Below are 24,969 nucleotides of genomic sequence, written 5' to 3'. Positions count from 1 at the left end.
TGATAGGGAGATATCTAACTCTTTCTTGAGTATTGTTCATGAGGAATAAGCAGGACAGCATAGGGATAACAGTGACAACCAGTGGTGAAAATGCTCTGGGGCTTCCTGAGGAGACCTAGTACTGGCAAGCAGAGCACTTCAGCTGGATTGAAAAATGGGACTGATTTTGTGAGTTTAGGGGAAAATGTTTCTGGGTAGATTTCCACAGTTCTATATCTGAGCCACCAAAATTCCTGACCTGATTTTCAGGAGCACTAGAGCAGCTGAAAGTGAAGCAGAGGTTGCCCAGCATTGCAAGGCTGACCATCTGGCCTCCAGGTATTGCTGTTAGAAAATAATTTCAAAATCAGAGATCACCTTTGAGAACACTGGCTTTAATCTCAACTTCACAGATTTTTCTAGATGTACTCCAAAGGCTTTTTTCCAACTTCTTTATTTGAAATGAAAGAGGAGTACATTTAGATATTCAGATAGATGTTCAGAAGAAATTATTTACCCTCAGGGTGGTGAGGCACAGAAAGAGGTTGCTCAGAGAAGTCATGGATGCCCCATCCCTGGATGTGTTCAAGACCAGGGTGGATGGGGCTCTGAGCAACCTGATTGACTGGAAGGTGTCCCTGCCCATGGCAAAGGGGGCTGGAACTGGATGATCTTTAAGGTCTCTTCCAACCCAAGTCATTCTATGATTCTGTGATTCTTTTTGCTGGTAAGGATGGGTGGAAATACTAGTGCTGACCTTGAAGACATAAAGCTTGACAGAAATGAAAAGGATAGAAAAGTTTTCTGTTTGTCTTTTTGCGAAATACCAGTTTTGTTATTGATGTAAATCACACAGAATGTAAACAACATGTTCTTGTTACTGCGGGGGACTGAGTGCCTGAGCAGAAACTGTGAGTGCTATTCACAGTGACTCCCTCTTTTCTAATTGCTGATCTCATGCAAGTACATAAAGGAATTGAAGTTTATTCACTGAAATTAGTGACTTGTGTAGGCAGGTATGTATAATGCCTCTGATTTTGTGTTTACTGGCAGCATTGTTTCAGTTGCTGCTTTTTTCCATGGAAGAGTTCAGCTGCCAGGCTGAAGGGCTTCCAGAAGCAGCAGAGGAGGCACACCTGTGAGCACGACTGCAGAGGCAGCTCCCTGCAGCAGCACTCATCTCTTAATCACTGACAGAGCATCGTGTCTGTGCACATCCTGAAGAAGAGGGCTTCTCCTTTTTCTTAGCAGTCTCATTTGGAATGTCACAGCCTGTTACTGGCAGCCTGATTCACACCCAGAGATTTCCCAAATATCTTGGTGCTTCCCACTGGCACCTCTGAATGCTTGGTGAAGTACTGAATGTGCAAGGTGATGTGTCAGTGCAGAGGATCTGGTCTAAGTGCCAAGGAGATGTTACATTGTCGGGGACTCAGACAAATTATACCATGAACCAATCTCTATATTTGGATATAAAGAGAAATGTTTATTTTTTACTCAATAATAAGCCTGTGTTATTGTTAGGAAAAAAACCCAACCAGTTGCTGCTCCCATTTTGTTTTGAGCACTGGTAGGGCTACGAAATTATTAAGTTAATGTATAAGAATTGTCTTTTTTTTTTTTTTTAATTCTGGTGCTGTTGCTGTTTGAGAGATTCAGTGAATAAAAAAATAACAGTAGAAAACTGCCCACATTTCAAAAATATCTAGATGGTTTGGCTTGCTTGGGTTTTTTTCTTGTTAATTTGCTCTTAGTTAGATCAAAAGTACAATTAAAAGGACCTGACAGGCAAACTAGAGAGGCAGAAGAGGAGCTGCCACCTGCTGTAAGTTTTAGATGCTCAATTACATGATCAGTTGTTTGATTCTTTCTGTAATGACTGCAATCTCAATTTTGTTACATGAAATACAGCAGCTCCAACCCTTTAAGAGCAGATTTATTCTCCTCAGCATTATTTTCCTACCCTTTATGCCCTATCCATTACAGTAATCATGTATTTGAACAGAACAATAATGGGTAATGGTCTCTAAACTTCAGTGGGGTTTTCTCGGTAGCTGTCTGAAGTCTTTCCAAAAGAAGTGGCATTAATAAATACCATTATATAGGTGATAGGTTAAAACTCACACCTAAAACAAAAAGAAAGAAAAAGAAAAAAAAGAAAACAGGGCAGCACAGTACAGACAATAGTTTATAGTTTGGGAAATCTTTCAAAGCTCCCTTTGCATGTCCACTTTTTGATTTGCTCTTCCCCAAGTCACTGTTTTTATGCATTTTAAATTGTCTCTGTGTTCCACTCTGACCTTGGCGCCTGCAGATGATGGGCACGGGCAGTGTGTTGCTCATTTGTGAGTTACCCCAGCGCTGCAGGCTGGCCCCTTGCCCGGGGTGTGCCCGGGCTGCAGAGGGCAGGGCTGGAGCTGGGGCAGCACGGGGCAGTCCCTGGGGCCCCTGAGAGTCAGCGCCAGTGAGATCAGCCCTGACAGAGCGGCACTGAGTCACACCAACTGCTCCAGTCCCAGCCCAAAGGGCACATCTGCTTGCCTCTTCCGTGCAGCTCATGTATCTAAAAAATCAGGTTTTGTAAGGAGTTACGAGCAGCAAGGCGAAAATAATCTGTTGATTATACAAAGGAACAGTACTGGGAGTTTTCAGGGGAAAGAAATGCATCCATATCTAGTTCTTTAATATGAACATGAGAACCAAATTCAGTTGTGATGAGTAAAGTATTGAAAAGTAGGTTCTTATACACAGACTCACATGAGACTCCTTTTAAATATCTGGACCAATGTAAAAGGTAGAAGCTACGACTAATGTAAAAAATGGAAGTTTAAGCCTAAACACAGGCTTCATCTGCATTTTTGCTTTTTTTTAGAACTTAGTGAGATAATCCAATGGGAATAACAGCAGAACATACATGTAATTTTGATAGATTTTATGAACACATGTCATACAATGCCTTAAGGACAAGGGGAGAAATTGGAAATCCAGATAAAGCTGAGAATAAGCAAATTGCATGTTTGTAGGTCTAAACATGAAAGTATTAGTGGGCAGTCAAACCTAAGGTCAAAGTTACATTCCTCAGCATATATAGGTATAGAAACAGGTGTGCAATCACTGTGGCGTTCTCAGGACAAGGAATTCCTCCGGCCTGTAGCAATATTTTAACGTGCTGATGGTTTGATTGTTGGGCTAGAAAGATTCAAAGGTTTGTTGAAAGACTTGAAGGGAATGGACAAGAAAAATGGAATGCAGATCACCAAATATAAAAGACACAAAAAGACAAAAAATATCCCACAGTCTTGTAAGCAAGGAGGCAGCTGAGATCAGGGTGACTACAGAGGCATCAATCACCAGGCATCAGCTGGCGCTCACCAACTCAGTGGCTGAAGTTCAGCCTCTTTCCAGCTCTTTTGAATTATTTCTTGAAGCTCCTCATTTGTGTGCAGCATGGCTTGATGCACCTTTCTTGTGACACGAGCATACGAAAACTGTGCTCAGCTTTGGTGAACCAGTAAAAAAAAGTGTGCTTCCAAAAAACTTGGAAATCAAAATACCTGATATTTTCACCTTCATGCTTTTTGCTTTAGAAATCAGAGGGCTGTTTCTTCGAAAAGACTTTAAATGGTGTTTTCTTTGCATTTAGCAGTTTGTCCTTGCTTCTTACAGATGATGTAGCGGAACCATGTTAATATGTGTACCCATTGTGTCCCTTTTACCAGTTGAGGGCAGGTTGCAGGTCACCTTAAGGTTTTAAATTGGCTAGAATTTTGAGTCTGGTCCTCCAACTGTTTCTATATACAGTTCAATAGTAATTTATGCTTTCTAGCTCAGTTTATCCTTGCAATTAGCTGCTCAAGTCTATAGATAATGCCTTTTTACTGCCATGTTGACAAAGAGGAAGATCCTCCATTTTTCAGGAACATAGTTGATGTACAATAAATTCCAAGCAGCCATAAAAGCAACTGTAATCTGAAGTAAAACCTCACTGCTTTCTTGGAAATGTATTCAAAACATCTGAGCCTCTTTGAAGAAGCTGGTATGTTTTACAGTCTGCCTTCCTCAGGAGTAGATTAAAAGGGTAAAAGTTGGATATTTTCATCTCATTATTCACCAGGATAGTTCATTAACAGATTGAAGCTGCTCTAGAATAAATGTGCTATGTCCATACAACACTAAGTGCTGACTTTCTCAGGACGGCTATAGGAATATCCTATAATAGACAGTGAGTTGCATAGTGGCTTGATACAACTGATTTTTTAAGAAATTATCAGATGTCTAGCACCTTGAGTAAGTAGTGGAATTGATTATAACACAGTAGCCAGCAGCTCCGGACAAAAATCATGCTTTGTTTCTTGTTATGAAAACTACTTGATATAACTACTTCAATTTTATTTTTTTTTTTTTGGTTCTGCAATGCATATTGTAACACTGAGGCAAATTAAAATCCATAACCCTTTGCTAACACTCTGATTTTTGTACCTTTATGGGTTTTTCCAGGCATCTGTATTCATCTTGTACATAATCAACCCCTAAAAGTTTGCTGCTGAAAGAGGAATTTTATCTGACTATCAGGATGTAGATATAACCACCTTGGAGTTACCCATGCATAAAAAAAACAAGCATCACTGCTGAGTGTGTTAGGAGTTGCATGTAATCATCTCCTTTCTAATGAGATACATTAAATTTCTGGGGTTTTAGCATATAAACATATACCCAAAAGTGTCTGACTTGTTACTTTTCACATTTTCCAACTTGTTGATGGTGTGATGCCATTCCACAAAAATACTTTTTAGTGGTTTACATTTTATATCCCATTAATTGCTTAGTTAGAACAGGAGACATAATGGAATATCTTTTTTACTGATTCAAGATACAGTTTTTGGATGTTTGGGTGTGAGCCTCTGTACTTCAAGTTTCTTCTGATAATGGATACTTGAAGTAACAATTATGTAGATGAGTGAAAGTTGAACAATAAAAGAAATATGTTTTAGATCTCTAGATGAACTAAAATATTTTAAGTGAATACTGCTTTTTGCATTTTATGTATACATAAATATATATATGAATATTTCCTATACTAGAAAGACTTTTAAGATTTTTGTTTATATTTAATAATTTCAGGACAGGCAAGTTTGCTCTTGCATTATATTTTCTGGACAGATATTTCATGGCAGGCAGCAGTTTGTTGGGTGTCCCATCCTATGGGCACTGACTTTTTATTTTTAAGTGGAACAGTGCTGTAGGCATCTATCTCTATGAAAGAATGAAAATGCATAAATCAGGAAACGGTACAGAATATTTAAGAGCTTGTAAACCTGTCAGGTTTTGGTTGTCTTTCTGGTTTGATGTCCATCATTTTCTATCCTGTCATTGGAGAAGGAGAGAATGGAAAAGAACAGAGAATGGGTTTACAGCCCTTTGTCTTCATATGTGAAAGCTGCTTTGGAAGGAAATGGGGAAAGCCTGTTGAATAGTCGGTTTTGCTTTCAAAGAAGAAGAACAAATATGGGTAAAACGATGCACAGTGAAAGAAGGAAGAGATTGGCGGCTTGTCCTAAAACACATATTTGCTGCATAACAAGAGTTAAGTAACAAACAGTTAAAGTTTCTTGTTAAAGTTGTCCCTGTTCCCTGTGCTTCCCAGTGTTTAGTGATCAACTGCAGCTCATACTGAGTTGTGAGATTAAGAGAAGACTTAGCTACTGCATTTTCTCAGAGATGGGATCACATCCATTACACAATAGCTTTGCCTTACAAAAGTCTCCTCAGACTCAGGTTCCTTTGAATTTACCTTTCATATTATTCTTATGAACACTGAGTGTAAAACAGCAAAAGAATGAGAAAGAGACATTAGCAAGAATGCCATATAATAATCATATAATTATAATTTCATAAAACCTACCCTCCTGGCTTTTATTTATTCCAGCCCCTGTCTTTTTTATAATACTTGATTTTTAGATAGTGTAATTCATACACTGACAGGTCATAAAGAAAGGCTGCAAGCAGAAAAACAGGCTCACAACTGTACAGAAAAAATAAATAGAAAAGAGTACACTAAAGTAGGCCACTTCATTTAGCTTGAGTGTTCTTGCAACTTTTTCTAGCTTCTCAGCTTGTAAATTACACCCATTTTGAACTTTCATAAGTTCACACATCTTTTGGAAGGAACATGTAGAACTGAAAGAGCCTAAATTATACCTTGAAAATACCTCTAAATTTGCACCTATTTATGTTTACTTTTGCATTTGTACATAGTTATGGACATGTATACTATCATACCGAGACAGGTCTACAAAAAAACTGTATGTATGAAAATATACCATCCCATCTGATGTTGCATAATAGTGACAGAAACTCTAATATTTTTTTTATCCAATATTTCAATGTATTAGAGAGGAGTAGAAATTTCCTTGTGGTAAATAACTAGAAAACATCATCCTCCTTTGTACTTTTTGGCCATTTCAATAGCTATTTTTGAGTTTTTCTTTATACCTTGTTTTATGTGAGACATTTACATTGCAGAAGATTGTCTACAGTAATGACTGCAAGTGTCTGGATAAACTTGTGTCAAAAAATTCCACTGTCACTTGGAAAGGTTTGGTCTATGACTGAGTGTCTCTGCTTTCCTCCTGCATTATTCATCCAGGGACAGGATGGTGAATTGATGGGCAACTGGAGGAGAATTTCTTCCCAAGCCCATCATGGTTTGTTTCAACAGCTATGTTGTTAAATCCTCCTTTCAGTCTCTTAATTTAGCGCCATTGCATTTTTCCCTTGGCATTGACCTTTTCTAGATGAGAGCCTGGTGCTGCCAGCAAGCTGATGAATTATGGCTGTTCTGAGTTGAAGTGACCATCAAATATAGGCTGGTTTACTCATCTTCTTCTCCAAAACCCCCCATGACAGTACTGGAAGGCAATATTTCTTACAATACAAGTAATTTCTCTTAGTCATGCCTTGGGGCATCTGCCTTTCTTATTGATACTGGGTTCCTTTAATCACAGATGCTGTGCAGGAGATAAAAGATGTCTCTCTGTGTTGATACAGCAAGGAGTTATTGCTGTTGGTTAAGCTGAAGCCTTAAAGCAGTTTTTACTGCATATTTGAATCTTAAGGGAAGGTAGATGCTGAGGATTAGGTTGGGGAGGAGATTATGCTCCAGGAGAACAAATTTCAGTGATACAAGGATTCTGGCTGAGATTCCTTTAAAGCCAAAGATGTACCCAAGCAAAAAATTACACATTTCTGTGAAAGTTCAGAGTTGAAATGAAACAGAAAATAACTTCTCTCTCCTTCATGTGTCTGTGGGGATACTTGAGCATAGGCTATAAGATGTGATGGCTTTTGGTGGGCTGCAGACCATTCCCAGACCAAACCCATAGGTACAAATTTGACTTCTCAATAATATTTCTAAAAAAAATTTTGCTTCTTTTATTCAGGAGAAGCAGCACTTTTTTTGTGGTTCTACTCTTGAGCATTTAGTGACGCATTTTAGTTTTGAAATGAGTGTCATGAAGACAGTTTTGAAAATTAGTAACCTTTTCCAGGCTGCTGCCTCAAACTTCCTCTTGTGTTTAAACAACCTCTACGCACTCATTCCCAGTGTGATGGTTATGTTTCTGACCTTCATGATGGGCTGCATTTCACAAACATGAAGTCATTTTTTGAGTCAAATTGTCCAACTTTAAATAACATTTATCGGAAATGCTCATATAAAAGAAATTTGTTCTATCTCAGCTGTGTCCTACTGAGTTGATGGCTATGAATTGTAGATAGTGGTCAAAAGAAAATTAATACCAGAGCACTGCTTGTAACATAATAGTAGCTTTTATGTAAGAGGAAGAGAGAAATATATGACTTCTCCTGTCTAGTATATATAAGTAGTAATTTGGTATCGTTCATGCAGTTATTATTTAAAATATTCTTTTTTCTGACTTCATTGTTTCATCTTTTCAAATGGTAAATTTATGAAAGAGCATGTGCTCTGTGCTCTGCCTTCCATAAAGAATATTATTGTCTTTAATAAATTATAGATCAGTATGGCCATAGCTTCTAGTTGTAAGCAAGGTAACCTATCTGTTGTGAGATAGGGAAATTTTTGTAAAAATATGGTATATTCTGGTTTTGCCTTATCACTCTGTACAACTACCTGAAAGGAGGCTGTAGGCAGGTGAGGGTCATCCTCTTCTCCCAGGCAAACAGACACAGGACAATAGGAAATGGCCTTAAACTGCACAGGGAAGGTTTGACATCAGAGGGAATTTCTTCACTGAGAGGGTGGTTAAGCATTGGAGCAGGCTGCCCAGGGAAGAGGTGGAGCCACCCTCCCTGGAGGTGTTCAGGAAATGACTGGATGTGGCACTTAGTACTGTGGTTTGGTTGACATGGTGGTGTTCAGTCAAAGGTTGAACTTGATGATCTTGGAGGCCTTTCCCAACTTTAATGATTCCATGATTCCAACCTGCACATTAAGTTAAGCCAGACTTTGATCAGTGTTGAGTGTTGGACTAGATGATCTCAAAAGGTCCCTTGCAACCTTAGCTCTTTTGTAATTCTGTGATCCTCTTAAACACATAGATATCTGTTCAAACTATTTTTGTTAGCTTATCTTTATGTATATTATGAGAATTTTGTTCATGACCTCATTTGAGGTGCTTATGAATGTACATGAATAAAAGAATTGCTACATGATCAATAATACCATTCATATCCCTGCTAATTAGAACCCTAGTTAATTAAGTGCTACTATTTGCAATAATCTTAATTTACATTGACTTTTGCCTAAATTTAGTCAAAAGTGGATTATTTCTGTATAAGCAGTTATAGCCACATTTTCAAGTCTTTAAAGAACTTGGAAGTGAGATATAGAAATCATAACTAAAAGTTTTCTTTTACACACTGACATTTTAATGTACTCTCAGTGGTTCTTTAACCAGCAAGAATCATCCTTGATTTTTACCTGCATGATAGCAAATACTCTTTTTATAACTTTCTTCCTTTTTTAGAGATCACATTTAGTAATCTTCAGAAATAGAAATAACATTAGCTTAGAAAGAGACAATAATGGCGTTCGGTGGATGTTGTAATTTATTGAGGAAATTTTCTGTCAGAAAATGGTGGAAACTCTTTGAAAGGGGCTGTGAGTGTTTGCTGCTTTCATAGGATATCTACAGGATTGTCAGGTTCAGCTATTACTGCCTTTACTTTTGAAGTTAGTAATTGACTGCAAAGCTTGCAGTGGCAGCTAAAGTCTTGTGTTCCTTGGTATCTTACTTGGCCAGTTTGCACATAGAAAATTCTGCCAACTTTGCTTGTTCTTGTTCTGATGTTTAAAAATTATGTTTGTATTAGGGTTTTCTTAGGCCCAGATACACTAAATGTCTTCTCAACCTGCAGGAAATAGAATATAAATTTCTCCTTAATTCATGAAGTATGTAACCATGTGTTGCTGTGTTTTCTGCCATTTGAAGAGAAGCTCATGCACAAGATGATTTCAAACTGTAGACTCTTAAAACATGTAAGCTTTGAGAAAATTTGATGTTATGGACCAAATATTAAGTGATTTTTTTTTGGTTTTTGTTTCCCTATACAAGCACTTGTCAATTAGGTTTACTGTAAGAGGGTAGTCTAACTTACCTATTTCAATGTGCAGCAAGTCACTGGAATATCAATTTCAGTGTATTCCAAGTGTAATGTGCAGGAGAAGCCTCCTGTTCTTACAGGTTTTGCTGCACAAATATGTCTGTGACAAGGCCTTTTGCTGTTCCACCCCACTGCAGCTGTTTTCTGGGATCTCATCCTTCCACACTTGGATCACTGCAGCATCCTCCCCTCCTGCACTGAGGAACACAGTGCTACCCCCACTGTCTCCACTCAGGACTCTGCCCCAAAGTTCATTTCCCACCTTGATTATTTTAACTTATTTATGAGTGCATTTTCCTCATTAAGCAGACTGCTTCTTTTCAACCTTAAGACCAGTCTTCATGAGTCATTTCCAACCTTCCTATCCACTATTAAAATGTCATTTCCTTTTTTTTATTCCTGTGTTGCTATCCTCTAACTCTCAAAACACTTTTATGCCGACTCTGTGCTGCTTTTCTCTCTCTGCAGAAATTTCCTATAAGCCTCCACAAAGCTCACATTGCCCTTTCTCCAGTCTGTTCTTAAGAATTCTTTATCATCATCTCTACAAAAAAAAAAAAATTGATAACCACCTCCTACTGTGCCAATACCATTGACTGGATGTGTTGTTTTTTTTTTTTGGATTGTGAGGTGTTTGCATCAGGCAGATTCCACATGGACTGTGCTTCAAAAGCTCTGAGGTCCTGTTCCATAACCTGTATTTTAGGTGCAAGTAATGAATAGTACCAGGGTTTTTTACAATGCTTGGTTAGCCTGGCTGTCCCTTGCCTGGCAATCTCTTTGAGTTTGTCTTGCAATTGTGTTTTCTGCATGGCACCAAGCAGAAACTGCAGCTAGTCCAGCCTACAGCTGTGCTTTTGCTGCCTGGTTGATTAACAAGTCCTGTTGTGCCCATCTCCAGCAGAGTCCGCTGCTCCTTGTCTGCTGCTGGCTGCAATTCAGGAGGATATCTGCTAGCTTTATCACTTCTGTGAGCTGTCACCAATGCCCTTCCTTCATATATTTCAGAATAAAACACAAAACTAAAGAGGCTTAAAGGTTCAGGACTAGAAGGCAGTAAATTTTTGTGGGAGCCCTTATTATTGGTACAGCTGTCCATTGCAGAGCCGGGTTATTACACTGTCCCTCATGGTGTGCAATGAAAGGTTACTTTTTGTTCAGCCCTGACAGTTCATTATTGCCTTACTGAACAGAAATATAATTTAAAACTGCAGGTGTCCATTTAATTTGTAAACAATGTCTGGAAGCTATGTGGCTAGTTGTGTTGTCATGCTAGTTTTGCTTTGTAACTCTGTGGTTCACAGCATATTTCTTCTTTCTGAGAACAGGAATAGGAAAATGCTGTGCTTTGTGGGATTTACTTTGAGTGAAAAGTCATGACTAAGAATGGACATGTGTAACTTCTATAAAGCTAACTAGCTTGAACAAACTAAATTGTGAAATAACAACGAGAAGTTACACTAATAATCCATTCAAATATTTTCAATTACTGAAAGGCTTATGGGACAACTAAGTTTGCTGTACTTTGATTTTGAATGATAGCCACTTGCTACAGGGCCCTATTATTGATTGGCATTGAGGCTCAGCTGCATCACGTTAGACCTCAGCTTTTGATTGACAGGAAGACATTACTTGGTAGGGAATTCATCTCAGTTGTCATCTGAATTACTTTCCAACAACCCCTTATATCTTTGTGTTGACACCACAAGTAACTTGAGCTCTTTTCAGAAACTCACAGATTTCAGAAGTGGATAATGGCTCTTTTTATTTTATTTCTTTTGTGTTTTGTTCTTATATGAAAGTAGATTCTGATACCACCACATGATTCCATGAGGCAAAATCCCATCATTTTGAATAGTATAATGCTAAGATTTGGCAATGCTTGTTGAATCAAAAGTTCTGTCATTGCAGACTAAGAAATCTGCAATGACAGAACTTTTGATTCCACAAGTTTGAGCTCACAATCTTTAATTACCAATTAATGCTACTGCAACTAGAATTAAAATATCTCCAAATAGGACTCACATCAAGCAAAAATTTGATGAGAATCTAGAAAAATATCCGAGTGAAAATTCTTCTCAGCAAAGTGTAATTTAACATATCCTTCACTTCTCTGGGACCCAGGAAGCTGTATCAAATTGCACTTCACAGCCAAAACCCATTCCTGGGATTTTGAAAACTGGCAGCTGGTGTACACTTTATTTCTCAAATGTTGCTTTGACAGGATAAAACCACTTTTTATATAAAACTACAGGTTAAATCTGGGTTCTGACCTTGAAAGAGAAATCCTGAGCACAAATTCTTGTTTGCAAGTCATATCTGGTTTTGCAATTTATTCTTTCACTTTCTGATATAAAACGTCCTGGGATCAAAACCCAAAAAGTCATTCTTGCAGGGAAGATCTAAATTATTCATGTCAGCCAGATGCAGATTTGGATTGCTTCAGGTTGGATACAGATAGGGAGGTAGCCTAGGGGAGTGTCCTCACAACTCAGTTTTCCTTATAAAACACCCTGTACTGCCTCTACCCCAGCAATAGGTTTAAATAAAGTCACCCATGGATTATTTTTTTAAAGTCAGTGCTGTTAGCACATTAGTAATTTTCTGGGAGTTCTCACTGGGTTAAGTCTAAGATATGCAGGTCTAGATTTGACCTAGGTACGTGCAAAACCAACACCTCAGGTGTTATGGCTACTTTACTGTAGAAAATACAGAAGCAATTTTCAGCCAGCTGAGACAGTGTCTGAGGCAAGACTTTAGGCATCACTCCTAACTTAGAAATATTCAATTTCACCTAAGCCCCAGGGAAGGGGCCATTTCAGAAGTCTTCTGATTAACTCTTTCCTTAGAGGAACTGGTGTCTGCAGTTCAGTATAGTAATTGTCAGGTGCCTAATTTTCATTAATGAATAGTCCTCACATTGCTGGAACTATTAGTCTGTTTTAAAGTAACATATATTTCAGGGGCTTTTTGACATTAATCCAGGCAGAATAACCTCCTAATATACTGGATGAATGCAAACTCTGTCCAAAACTGTAGTCCTACCCAAGTATCTGGAGTATCTGGAGTAGGATAGCTGCAGTAGTTTTAGGCAGAATACAGTATTTGGGTTTGACTCTTCCTTGTATGGGGAAAAAAAAATCAGAGTGTTATTATATTTTTTATAACTACATAGTAGTAATGATTTGTTTAGCCAGTTTGTCCAGTCTATTAGTCTACAACCAGGAGTAGCTAAGTAATTGCATTGCCATAATCTAAATTTTTGTGGTTTTTTCTTGGTAAAGTAAATCCCTACCACTCTGTATACTGTGCACTGTCAGAAACACTACTGCAGTGCCAAAGAAATGAGAGAGGAAAGAGACTGGTTTGATTCAGAGAAGGGATATGAATTGAAGGAACCTTGTTTGAGTATCAATAATGGATATTGTTAGGGAAAACATACAAATAGTGTTTAGAGGCAGCCAAGCAGCTCTAGTAGGGAGGAACATAGAATGACAAACAGCTTTTGTTTATAACACAAAAAATGTGAGTATTGGCTAAGAAGTAGTGTTTATGGTAATTGAGCTTTACAAGGAAGTAAAACTTCATGGGGAACACAGGGGGTAGCATTTTCAGTGAAGTAGGCAATAAGGAGAGCTGTGTAGGCATTTCCTGATTAGCATCTGCTGTTTCAACAGCCAAGGAACATGACTCGCATGTAAATGCTTGTGCTAGGCTTCAACAGGCATTCCCTCTAGCATGCCTCCCTGCCTTCTGGTTTTATTTTGAGTCTCCTTGAGCCCTACTGTGACTTGAAATCAGTGGAGGAGAAAGGAGAGTAACACAAACAACAGATGTCTTAAAGTTTTGAACAGAGAGAGAAAAAGCCCCATGGCAAAGGAGACTGTGCAGTTAAGGTGTTTCCCTGTCATCAGTATTCAGTGCCTCTAGTAAAGTCCCTATTTGCATTTTTGCATGTGTATATATACATATCCCTGTATATGCAGTTGGTATGCAGTTGTACACATGGGGGGTAAAGATGTGATAGTGCAAAAGGATGCCATTGCACAATTCAGATCTGTTTTTGCATCCTGTAAGAGTCTGACCTGTAGACACTAAGTGTACTGGCTGACATGGCCAAAGCAACCTATTTTAGGGCTGGCTCACAAATGATTTCCAAGCTGATCTCTGCTTTTAGTTTCTTGCTGCATAAAATACATTATTTTTTTTTAATCCGAAGCTCAAAGATTGGTACTGCTGATAGTATGCCTGGTTTTCATCAAGACAGCTTTGCTTACAGGTGGTAACTTAAGCCATGGCAGTACAAATACCGTGTACCCCACCACATTAGGAGAGCTAGATTGTGCACCAAGTAATATTCAGTGCATGTTCAGAAAAGTCTTTAATCTGTGCATTTTTGTATGGGGAAGTGTGTCTTTAAGGACTTTGATTTCCAGAAAGTAAATCTGTGGCAGAAACAGCTGTGAAATTCTTACAATATATAGGCAGCTGGGGATGGCATAGAGACCCTGAAAATACATTGCCTGCTGGGTGTTAACTCAGTACTGCATGGGGCCAGGAACAAAAAGAAATGGAAAAAAATACTGTGAATGGAGAAGTGAAAAGATGTGAAGTTTCCAGATTTTTTTTTGCTTTTTGGGAAAGATAACTAAAAGAAATATAAAGAGTATTCAGAGCTGAGAACTTTGAGCTCTGAAATCTTAGCAAGCTACTTCCCCCTTTCCCACATCTACCTCCTCCTTTTATGTCTTATTTCTTCTACAGGCTTCAGCAGATGGGTCCACAGACGGAAAATCACATTCACATGGAATCCTATTTTCTTGTGATATTTTAAATGTGTATTTATTTGCTTGTTAACTTGCTGGGTTTTTTCTAAGAATTTTGGTAACCTCTATCTCAATGGATATTCATACTGTTTATTTTGTTAGTTACTTCTGTTATTAATATATATTTTTTTTATTATTTGGCTACTGGACTACAGATGTTTATGCTTAGATTAACCTATAAAAAGTTTAGGATAACTGCTCTTACTGACTGTGACTTCTGAAAAAAAATTCCAGTTTTGGAATGTTTGCTGAGGATGCCAGTAGGAATTACTATTCTTTGTAAAGAAATTTGTATATCAGAATAGTATTTCCCTGTGATGGTATTTTCCTGGACTACAGGGAATGCTGAATGTTGGTAGCAGCACCTTAAGCATCAAATATTAGTTGCTGTAAACAAGAGGGAGCCTGCTGCATTCAGTTAAAACAGAACAACTGTTATCTCATTAATACTATTTTTGCATAGACTTTTTTAATCTTCATAAGTCCATCCTGTCAGAGAAGGAAGCATAATAACAATAATTATGCCTGTATTTTAAATAGTGCTTTTATGCCTGTGTGGCTTTCTTTCTGCTTTAAAAATATATTATCTCTGTAGCACAGGTGGGTAAACTGAGGCATGCATGGGAAGGGAAATAAGTTCACTGGAGGTCTTCCAAACAAAGACAGAACTCCTGACCTTAAAGCAGAACCTTATCTTAAATAATATGTAAAACTTATCACGAGGTATTTGTAAGTTAACAAAACAAATCCTGCACTTTAGAGATACCATTTAAAATTTGTTTTTCTTCCCACAGGAACTTTTTACACCAGAGTGCAAATTCAAGGAGTCTGTTTTTGAAAATTATTATGTAATCTACTCATCCATGCTCTACAGACAACAGGAGTCCGGAAGGGCCTGGTTCTTGGGGCTGAACAAAGAAGGGCAGGTCATGAAAGGAAACAGAGTGAAGAAAACAAAACCAGCAGCTCATTTTCTACCCAAGCCATTGGAAGGTGAGGCTCAGTCCATCTCTGGCAGACTCTCCTATACATCTCACAAGAAGAGGGACTGGTTTCCAAATTGCCCTTTCTCAATATGCATGCCTCACACAGGGACAAATCTCAATGCCACTCCCAAGTTCCATGGAGCAGTTTTGTGCTTCCATGTAGTGATGCCACAAACAATTTTCCATGGACTAAGTGGTCATTCTACAAGAAAAGATTTTTCTTGTGGAATAGCATTGTGCTGCTTTTAAAATATTACATTGTTAGGGACAAAAACTATTGTGAATCTTGCAGTGAGAAAATAGTCCTTTCATTAGGCAGAATAAGATAATGACTATTGAAGATTGGGAGTTATATAGGGAATGGATGAAATGTCAACATTTTAAAGTAAAAGCTTTCTAAAACAAAACACAAAGGTTTCTTATAAAATAAATCATGATGTATTACTATGCCAAGTGGTGTAGTGTAAGTTGGCCTTTAAACCAAGATAGGAACAAATAACAATCACAGTAACCTTACACACCAAAATGATGTCACATTCTCTGAAAAATCCATTAATATCTTGAAACTTTTGTGTTATCCTTTGTATTTATATACAAATACATATGTATGTATTTATATGCTGCCTTTTGCTTCTTGTCCTGATTAGAACTTATTGTTCTAATTCCTGCACAGCCTCTGAAAGTAGTCATAGTCATTCTGAAAATTACCATCTGAAAACACATACTTGAGTAATACTTTGGTTAGCAGTCCAATTTCTTTTGATATTTAACTTAAAATTTTTGATTGAAGGATCAGTTTGTCAAGTACTTGAGTTTCATCATAAGGAAAGAATCAGAATAAACTTATGTTTATTTGAAGTCAGCCTTTGTGCTTTCCCTGTCTTGTGAAAGTTTACAGTTCTTTCATAAGCTCTCAACAATACTAATAATTTATATCTTGATCTTTTTATATTAAGACTTATAGGGAGGGAATGCCAGTGCATTTTTTAAAGCATTGCAAATTTGTATGTACTAGGAAAGAAGTTACTTTTTAAAGATAATTTTTGGATGATCAGACTTCATCAAAATAGCTTAGACAATGCTTAGAAATAAATTGATTTACACTGCCTATGAGAATCATCAAATATGACAGCTGTGCTATATAATTCCTTACTTTATAGTTCCATTTCATGTTGTTCAATGTGATAATTTTGTAGGTCACAGTGTTATTTCACTAAGCTCTTTTAATTAATCAGCTAAGTGCCCTAAACACATTTATGGGCCACTCTGAAGATATAGATCATAACCAGCCTTATGTACTCCAGAGAAGACATTTAATTTCCATCTTTAAGAAGCTATAAAAGGATTTAGATTATGTCACTGGAAATGTTAGAACAAGTATTTGATTAGTTAATGATGCTATGGGGCCCTTTACATTTATTATGAAACTTCACACCATCGAAGATCAAGGTCAGTACTTTGATGCTCCAGCCTCCTACTCTAATTAGCCAAGGGACGAAGGAATTGTGCTCTCTGTGGTAGCACACACCCAGTCTGGAAATCAGTGTCATGATTAATTCCTTTGACTGCTGTGACACCTCTTTTAACATTGCTCTGATATAAATAAATGCAACTGGAGTTAGGTATAAGTGGAAATATTACCTGATGGAGTGACATGGAAAATGAAATTGAATTATCCAAGAGCATTAATCATTAAGGCAGCTTAATGCTTGAACTGTGTAATTGAATACATGTATTTCCCTCAAAGGATTTGAAGGGGTGAGATAGGGACTGAAGCCAAGGGAAAAACTTCTAATTCCTCTAAGAATTAATAGTTTAATTTGGAGTTTTCTGCACTTCTACATTCAGTGGAGATCAGTGGCTCCTGCATGTGTTTTTGGAAATGAGGTAGGAAAACCCCCAAACAACTTTTACACTCTCCACTCAGGGCAGACCTGAAGAAAAGACCATGGCCAAATTCCTCAGATTTGGAAGACTGATGTACATGTAGCTTTGTAGAACTGGACCCTAGCCTAGTCTTGCAATCTACCACTAAGGAAGAACACTTAAGTCTAGACAACTGTATTGTATGATCCCATTTTTTAATTACAATCTGTCTTAACACATTTTACTTCTAAAAGTTCGCATATTTATTTAATGTTTATTTAAGGGTTGTATATACATACACATGGGTATACACAGGTACAATTTTGTGTGCCTTATGCAAAGAAAAAACACTAGTTTTTCATTTCCAAGAAGATATAGTGTCCATTAAGCAAGGAAGAATGCAGTTTCCTACTGAATTTTTAAGTCAGAGGCAGAAGTGTGAGAATTTTGGAGGGTCAAACAATTCTATCAGTGGTAAAAAACAACCATCTGTCAAAATAAACAGTTTCCCTGGTATGCAAGAGGAACATAGAAAATTAATCCTCTTTGAGATGAACTCTCATATGTGATTAAACATTGTTTAAAATGCTTCTCCCTTTCTCTTCCTTCCCCTCAGTTGCCATGTACCGAGAACCATCTTTGCATGATATTGGAGAAACAGTGCCAAAGGCTGGGGTAACTCCAAGTAAAAGCACAAGTGCATCTGCAATAATGAATGGAGGCAAACCAGTGAACAAGAGCAAGACGACATAGCCAGATCCTCACAGGTGTTGTGACTTACTGAGTCCCAAGTACAGTTGAGTGATTTATCCTTGCCAGACTTCCCCTCGGCAGTGTCTGTGGATCAGCTTGTGGCAGGTCACCAGCTTGCCCGTTCCTGTTTCTGAACTGAGTTGTTGCAAGAGGATAAATCTCAACATGTAGCTCCACCACAACGAGAAGACACCTGGATGAACCAGCTAAACTCAGACCATGGAATGCCCTACCAGATATTGGAATGCCTTTTTAATATCTTTTCTGTGACTGTGACACTTCATGTGAATGACATACTTCACAAGTACACTTGATACCTTGCCTGCTGACAATTGCCCATAATCCCTTTTTGAGTCCAGTTTCAGCAAAATCCATGTGTTTAAGTTCTATTTTGTAGCACACAAATAATCAAGTAATTTCTAGTTAGATGCTGTAAACCTGTGCTATTATGGATTTCTCTTCTTCCCTTTTTTATAAGGCTGCTCGCTCCACTGTTTGTGACCTTTTGCAGGGATTGTGTTTCTCTATAACTTAAGTGTTGCCGGTGGCTTAGTTTTGAAAGCAATCAGGGAATCAGGAAGCCTTCAAAAATCTATTATTAAAAATTATATCTATAAAGAATAGGATCATTGTCTCTGGCTTAAAATATTGATTAAATGTGAATACTCTTTAGTAACAGATACTGTGCTTCTGAGGTTGGCATTAAAGAGGAGGGAAGAGTGTCAAACACAACCAATGGGGAGTTTTCTGAAACGTGTGTTTGGCATCCCTATAGTTTCTTTTTGTGTGTGTGTTTTATACATATCACAGGCTTACTGGTAATGGTAACATTTGCCTTGCCCAGCGAGCAAGACCCACTCATTTTTGGAAAAGTGGGTCCAAAGAATTTTGTAGGCCTTGTAGGCCTGAATTAAGGCTCATTTTTCATCTACTAAATCTTCATTGTTTGAAAAACAACCACCACAAATAAAAGGAAAAAAAGTAAGACTAATCAGAATTGCGCTACCTGAATCCATTTTAAATATAATCCTTTCCTGTTTTTAAGGAACTGAACTTAATGCCATTGTTATTTTTGGCTGAATCCCACACCTACTTAGCAAAGCATGGGCAAGGATGTTGTTGTGTTCTTTTTTGCAGCACCAATGCAAAGGGTAGTTACAAATTATAGTTTAATATTTCTGGTGTTTTAAAAAAAGACGTTTTAAAACTGGACATATTACAAAACTTTATTTTTATTTTTAGCTAAGCATGCAAAGTCCAGTCCTATGTATTTCACTGATATCCCAGTATGTACCTCCACCCAGCTTCCTAGGATAACATGCCCACCAAATTGCTAGATTGAAGGTGCCTTGCCTTGATCTCTATATACTGTACTTTCTCTTACATGAACCTAGAAGAAATCAAAAACATCATAAAATTGAAGCCTTGGATCATATTACCAGGAACAACATCAACCCTTTGAGTTTGTCACTTGTGAACAATTAAGCCAGTGTTGTGGGGGATGAAGGAGGGCAGGGGAAAGATTTAGAGAATGCCACAGAGATGCCACTGAAGTTTTTGCACACTTAGTCACAGGCTTTCAGAAGTTGAAAAATACAGGCACTCTCTGTACGCTTAAGAAGGAATTTGTTTCTTAGAAATGGCAGCAAAGATCAAACTGTATCTCAGTCTGGAAAACTGTGTGGCAACACTCTCTTGGCCTCTTGCTGTTACCTTGATATTTTAAGACAAAAAGAGGAAACCATCCGTTCCTTTTTTAGCACTGTATTTCTGGCAATTTGTTTTATCACATCTTTGTGCTGAAGTCCCTGACAGAGACTGCTGATTATTTCAAACTCCCTGTCTGCTCAGCTGAACAGTCTGATTCAGTCTGAATGAACTCTTCGTACTAGTTTTCAAATGTGTTCTGTTTTTATAAGCAACATTTAGTGCACTCTTCAAGGAGGCTACTGTAAAGCTGCTACATTCTAGATAAACTTTTTCTTTTTTCTGTAGGTCAGACTTCCTTTTGTATGTGTGATATGAGAACAGCAAGATAATGCTTGATGTTGGGTCTTTCTAGGGAGGGAATGAGTTAAGCATGAAGCCCTCTATCCATGTAGAGAAAAAAAAAAACTAAAATACAAACCTAATCTAAAACTGTGATAAAAATGCAAAGAAACTTTGACTTAAGACTGTGCCCTTGCCTGCTAGCACTAAATCTGTGTGCGCAGGGAAAAACAACACTTTATTAAAAACTTCAGTGTGCCCTTCTCGTCCCATCTGGTCCAGTGGGATTTGTGCACCATCCCTGAGGAAACAAAATCAAACCAAAGCAACTGAGATGGCGAGCTGGGGGCTGCAGGAGCCAGGAGAGGCAGCAGCCCTGACGCTGCACTGGCGGCCGGCCCCGCCGTGGCCCCAGGCCTTCCTGCGATAGCAAGAGGAGAACTTCACAATATTTCAAGTAAGATAGAACAGCTGAAGGCTACATTCTCTCTCACCTGATTCATGAGGAGGGAATACACGAATTCATGTCCCATTCAGCTGTCTTATACACCCAGTGTAAGAGCCTGAGGAGAGACAGGGCTGGAGACCTGGCTGAGCCATACAAGGAGGATCTGGTTCATTGCCTGATCCTACATAAACAATATTTTCAACATTAACCTTTTGGTCCTGAGTAACTATGATCTGTGAACCAGTTTGGGAGGCTATAATTAAGGGCAGATTTAATTTCTTTAAGCAGTTAGTACATACTGGAAATACAGCATTTTGCCTTTTTCTTTTCTTTTTTTTTATTATTGTTTTCTGGTTTTGTTTCTGTGGGCTAAATTCATATGAGTGTTTAATCCAATGAATCAATGCCCTGATTTTTTATTTTTCTACAATCTGTTTAAACATAACACAGGTATCTTCGTGCTTTGTTTCCTCCCTTTAATTTTGTCTTGTCTCATCTGTTGCATGGGAAGAGTATGACAAGGATGAACTAACTGCATGTTGTAGGTTGTGTCTGTCAAAGAACTATTGGTCAGTGTTATAAATTTACATACATATATGCAAAGAGTTTGTCTGCATTGTACAGTTTGTGTTTATTCTTATTTGTTGTATACACAGATTTAACATGATGAATAAAACATTTATATGAAGGCATACTGGAAACCAACAGAAAAGTTTATGTAAGAAGTAGACTGTGCAAAGCATCATTGCACTGGCCACAGGATGGTGAAATGTCATGTAAATAGGTTGGCAAACTCAGTTCTCCCCCTTTACCATGCCAAAGAAAATTTCAGCTCCTTAATATAATACCTCTCTTGCTGTTCTCCAGGATGAGACTTCACCATTTTCTTCCCTCTAAAATTAATTTTGCTGTTAAGTGAAAGCTGTTTTCAACTGTCTGTTACTACTAAAGTACTGTATAGTAAACCTGATGGAATCAATTTGTATTTACAGATTGGGGTTTTTGTACTTACATGTGCAGCTGTCTGTGAATCTGCAGCGTTCCAAGTCTTTTGCATGCTTGCATTGTATTTTGTTCTTCTGGGTTTTCTCTAATCTCTTAGAGACTGTTCACACTGAAATCTGACCTCATCTTGCCATTTTATATGTTAACACTGCACAGTCATTTTCTTCTCTTTTTTGATCTGTATTTCAGCTACAGTTCTATTTGGCAAAATCATTCACACCTGCACAATTTTAGAGATCCACTTTTGAGGAGATATGAACTACTTCAACAAAGCACCATTTTGCTGTACTTCAAAAATTTTATAAATTCACAAGAATCCTTATGAGGTTGTTCACAAGACAGAGCCTATGGAAGGGTCTCTAGCTCCTTTTAAGTGCTTTGTAGTTCACATAACAGAGCTTTTGCTTCATTTTCTGGGTTTTTTAGCCATTCTGAATTGATTTTTTAATATACTGTCATTTTCATAAATGTTGGTTCTTAATAAACCCCTCCCAGGCCCTCCCCTTCACCAGATATAAAGTAAAGCAATTCACTTTGACTATGGTATATACCTGAAACAATACTAAGAACCCTGGCTTTACATTTATATATATGGGGAAATTTTTGTCTTGGTTTAAAACTAGTTTAAGCAATGAGCTATGAAAGCAGACAGTTTGGTCCATGCAGTAAAAGCATATCATGATGATCCATCTGTTTATTGCTATAAAGAATACATTATTCAGCTACATTCAAATGGGAATGGAAGCAAAATTAGACTACATAAGAATGTTCTCTTTCTTTTAAATGGCTCTTTAGATAAATTCATATTTCATGCAATGCATTGTAAAATGTTTAGTAACAGGGTTTTTTTCTGTGATGACTAATGCAAATGCTATGACTTATTTTTAAAGATGTAATAAATTTTTTGTTCAATTACTTAGTTGAAATATTCAACTTAGCTTTCTTCATCCCAGTATCATTTAGCTGTACCATTTAGCTACAAAGTGAGATGTCATTCTGCAAAGAAGCAAGGGCAATATATCAGAAAGTGAGAGCAGGTACATGATTAAATGCATCTATGCATTTCTAAGAAAGAATATAGCCAGTGGGGGGAAAAAAAAGATCACAAGCAGGTTAATAAATTATAGAAGCAAATCAATCCACAGGTTTTTATAGGTGATATTACAGATATGTTATACACAATAGGTGTAATCCTGCAAGTCTATTATAGAAGCACTGGCACACTTCTGGATTGTGTTCTTTCTCACATAAGAAGAAAACAAGGCTATAATGTATTTTTGTTTATAAGGTTTATCAATCTAATCAGTAAAAAGTCCCCATTTATCCAGTTTGGTTTTGCCTTTTGCCACAGGCCTGGAAGCAGGCTTTTACAGTCACTAGCAGTGAAAAAACAAGTAGTAAGTTTCACTTCCTTATGCCTCTTCCTGCATTTACAGTTTATGTGTCTGGAATTCCCATCACAGGGAATGACACAAGGGGAAAAGATAAAATTTTATTAATACAGCTATTATACTCAAATATGTGGAATAATAATCTTATTCCTTCTGATTTCATCTTTCTAAAGAGGAAAGGAGCCACAAAAGCGATAAGCTGGGTGTCACATCACCAGTTACCTCCACATGAAGAGCAGGGGAAATGTTCAAGCAACATGATAGGAAACAAAAGAAAAATTGGAAAAGAATTAATGTGTACATTCCATTTTTAGTAGTCTTAGTTAATACTTTAAGGTTTATAGTAATAGCACCACTTTGTTTGATAATTGCATTTAAAGGAACCACAGAGAGTAGCTGTCTTAGATATTCTGATTTTTTTCCGTATGTAGGTTAAAAACAACTTGGATAACCCTTTTTGAAACGCTATGACTACATAATCCATCCAGTAGTCAAAAAGGTTGGAGCTGATTGGTATAAAAAAAATCAAAGTAAAAATTACTTTATACTCTATAAGGATATAAACTTCAAATGAAAACAAACTACAAAAATGTATCAAATACGACACTGGAACCACCTAAAGAATTGTTCTTTTATATATGAATGAGTACCTGAAATACCACAGCTGATCTACAGTATATGTTTTGATGCCATGAAACAAGTCAAAAGCATCTACTGATACCAGAATAGAGTTTTGATTATGTAGTATTTTCTTTATACAATACTTAATATAAATGGAAGGAAAGCAAGGAGAACTTTGTATCCTTCACTGTTTACACTCTGATTCAGCAGATGAATGTATATGCAAAAAACCCAGTGATTATGAGAAGATTCAGGTCAGCGGTATTCACTATTCATAAATATAAATAAAAGCAACAATTTGTGCTCTCCAGACACTAGGGTTGGCAAAATGCATATATGTGAAAACTTAAGAAAATATTCCTGTTGAGCTCCATGGAGTTTTAGGGTTTTAAGTATAAAACATAAATTAAAATTTCAAGCTGAATTTCACTTTGAGGATTCTTTATGTGTTATGAATACAGTTTAGAACTCTGCCTGATACTTTGGTTATCTGGTAAGAGAGTAGCTAGCAGCTTTGGGATGTATGTCTAGTTATTTATCTGCATAGCTTATATATAAGTTGGATGTTTGGTAATGGTAAAACTCCCTGAGAATATGGGCTTCACAAGCTTCATTTTTAGAAAGAAAGAATCCAGGTTAAGAGGGAAAAAAACATGTTTAAAGTTAAAAAGCAAACTATATGGGACGGGGGAATACTAAAGCAGTTAAATAAATTAATTTGAAATTTTGCATTCTACCCATGTTCTGTACCATTGTATTTTCCTATTTCAAAACTGTTCTTTCTAAAAGAAAAGTTATTTCTAGACTAATAATGGATTTTTTTTTTTAATACATAGTTCCATTATTTCTGAGTCATGCACCTCTTCAAAAATCAGGACCTTGGCACCTAAACCACAATGTTAAAGTTTGTTATCTAAAAGAAGTATTTTTGAGCCATTTAATCAATTTATTGCTCAATCATGGTTTTACAAAATGTAAACACTTTTGAAACTAAAATGTATATTTCTTTTTTTTTTGCTCTAAAGAATTCAAGGGCTGCCAAATCTACATGTACAAAAAATAAGAGACTCATATGTAAATAAGTTAGGGAAGTCCCAATAGTTGTGCATCGTTCATAACTCAATGTGAATTTCACACTGAGCAGCATTTCACCATTGGAAAATAAAAATAAAATTTTTGTTCATACCACTGCTTTGTTTGTATTTACTGTATTAAAACTTTAATTACTTTGTCAACATTGTCCAAACATCTTTGGCTGAGACCAAGCTACTGCATAGCACAGATGATTTTTCAAGTCAGTTGATGTTCAGGTTCCCAACTTCTACAAATGCAGTTAAATTCAGCGAATTCCATGTGTGAAAGGGCAATCTGTCCTGAACAGTGATTTCTAAGAGTAAACTCCTTAAAGTTACTAATATAAAAAAATTTCATTTGCTTTACATGTAGGAGGCAGCTGTAGATAT

At 37.2% G+C, this 24,969-nt stretch overlaps 1 protein-coding gene across 2 annotated transcripts in view; it reads left to right on the top strand.

The window, feature by feature from the left end:
* FGF14 (fibroblast growth factor 14) overlaps positions 1-24,694 on the top strand; it is a 382,502-nt gene extending 357,808 nt beyond the window's left edge. For both annotated transcript variants that reach the window (XM_059493448.1, XM_059493449.1), the window contains exons 4-5: positions 15,242-15,440; positions 17,916-24,694. In XM_059493448.1, coding sequence (XP_059349431.1) covers positions 15,242-15,440; positions 17,916-18,052 — 336 coding nt within the window. In that variant the 3' untranslated portion in view covers positions 18,053-24,694. The remainder of the gene's footprint in view (positions 1-15,241; positions 15,441-17,915) is intronic.
* Positions 24,695-24,969: the final 275 nt, after the last annotated feature.

Source organism: Ammospiza nelsoni, chromosome 2 (assembly GCF_027579445.1).
Source record: "Ammospiza nelsoni isolate bAmmNel1 chromosome 2, bAmmNel1.pri, whole genome shotgun sequence".
Taxonomy (NCBI): Eukaryota; Metazoa; Chordata; class Aves; order Passeriformes; family Passerellidae; genus Ammospiza; species Ammospiza nelsoni.
Note: the sequence above shows the minus strand (reverse complement) of the source record. Positions and strands in the feature narration are given on the sequence as shown.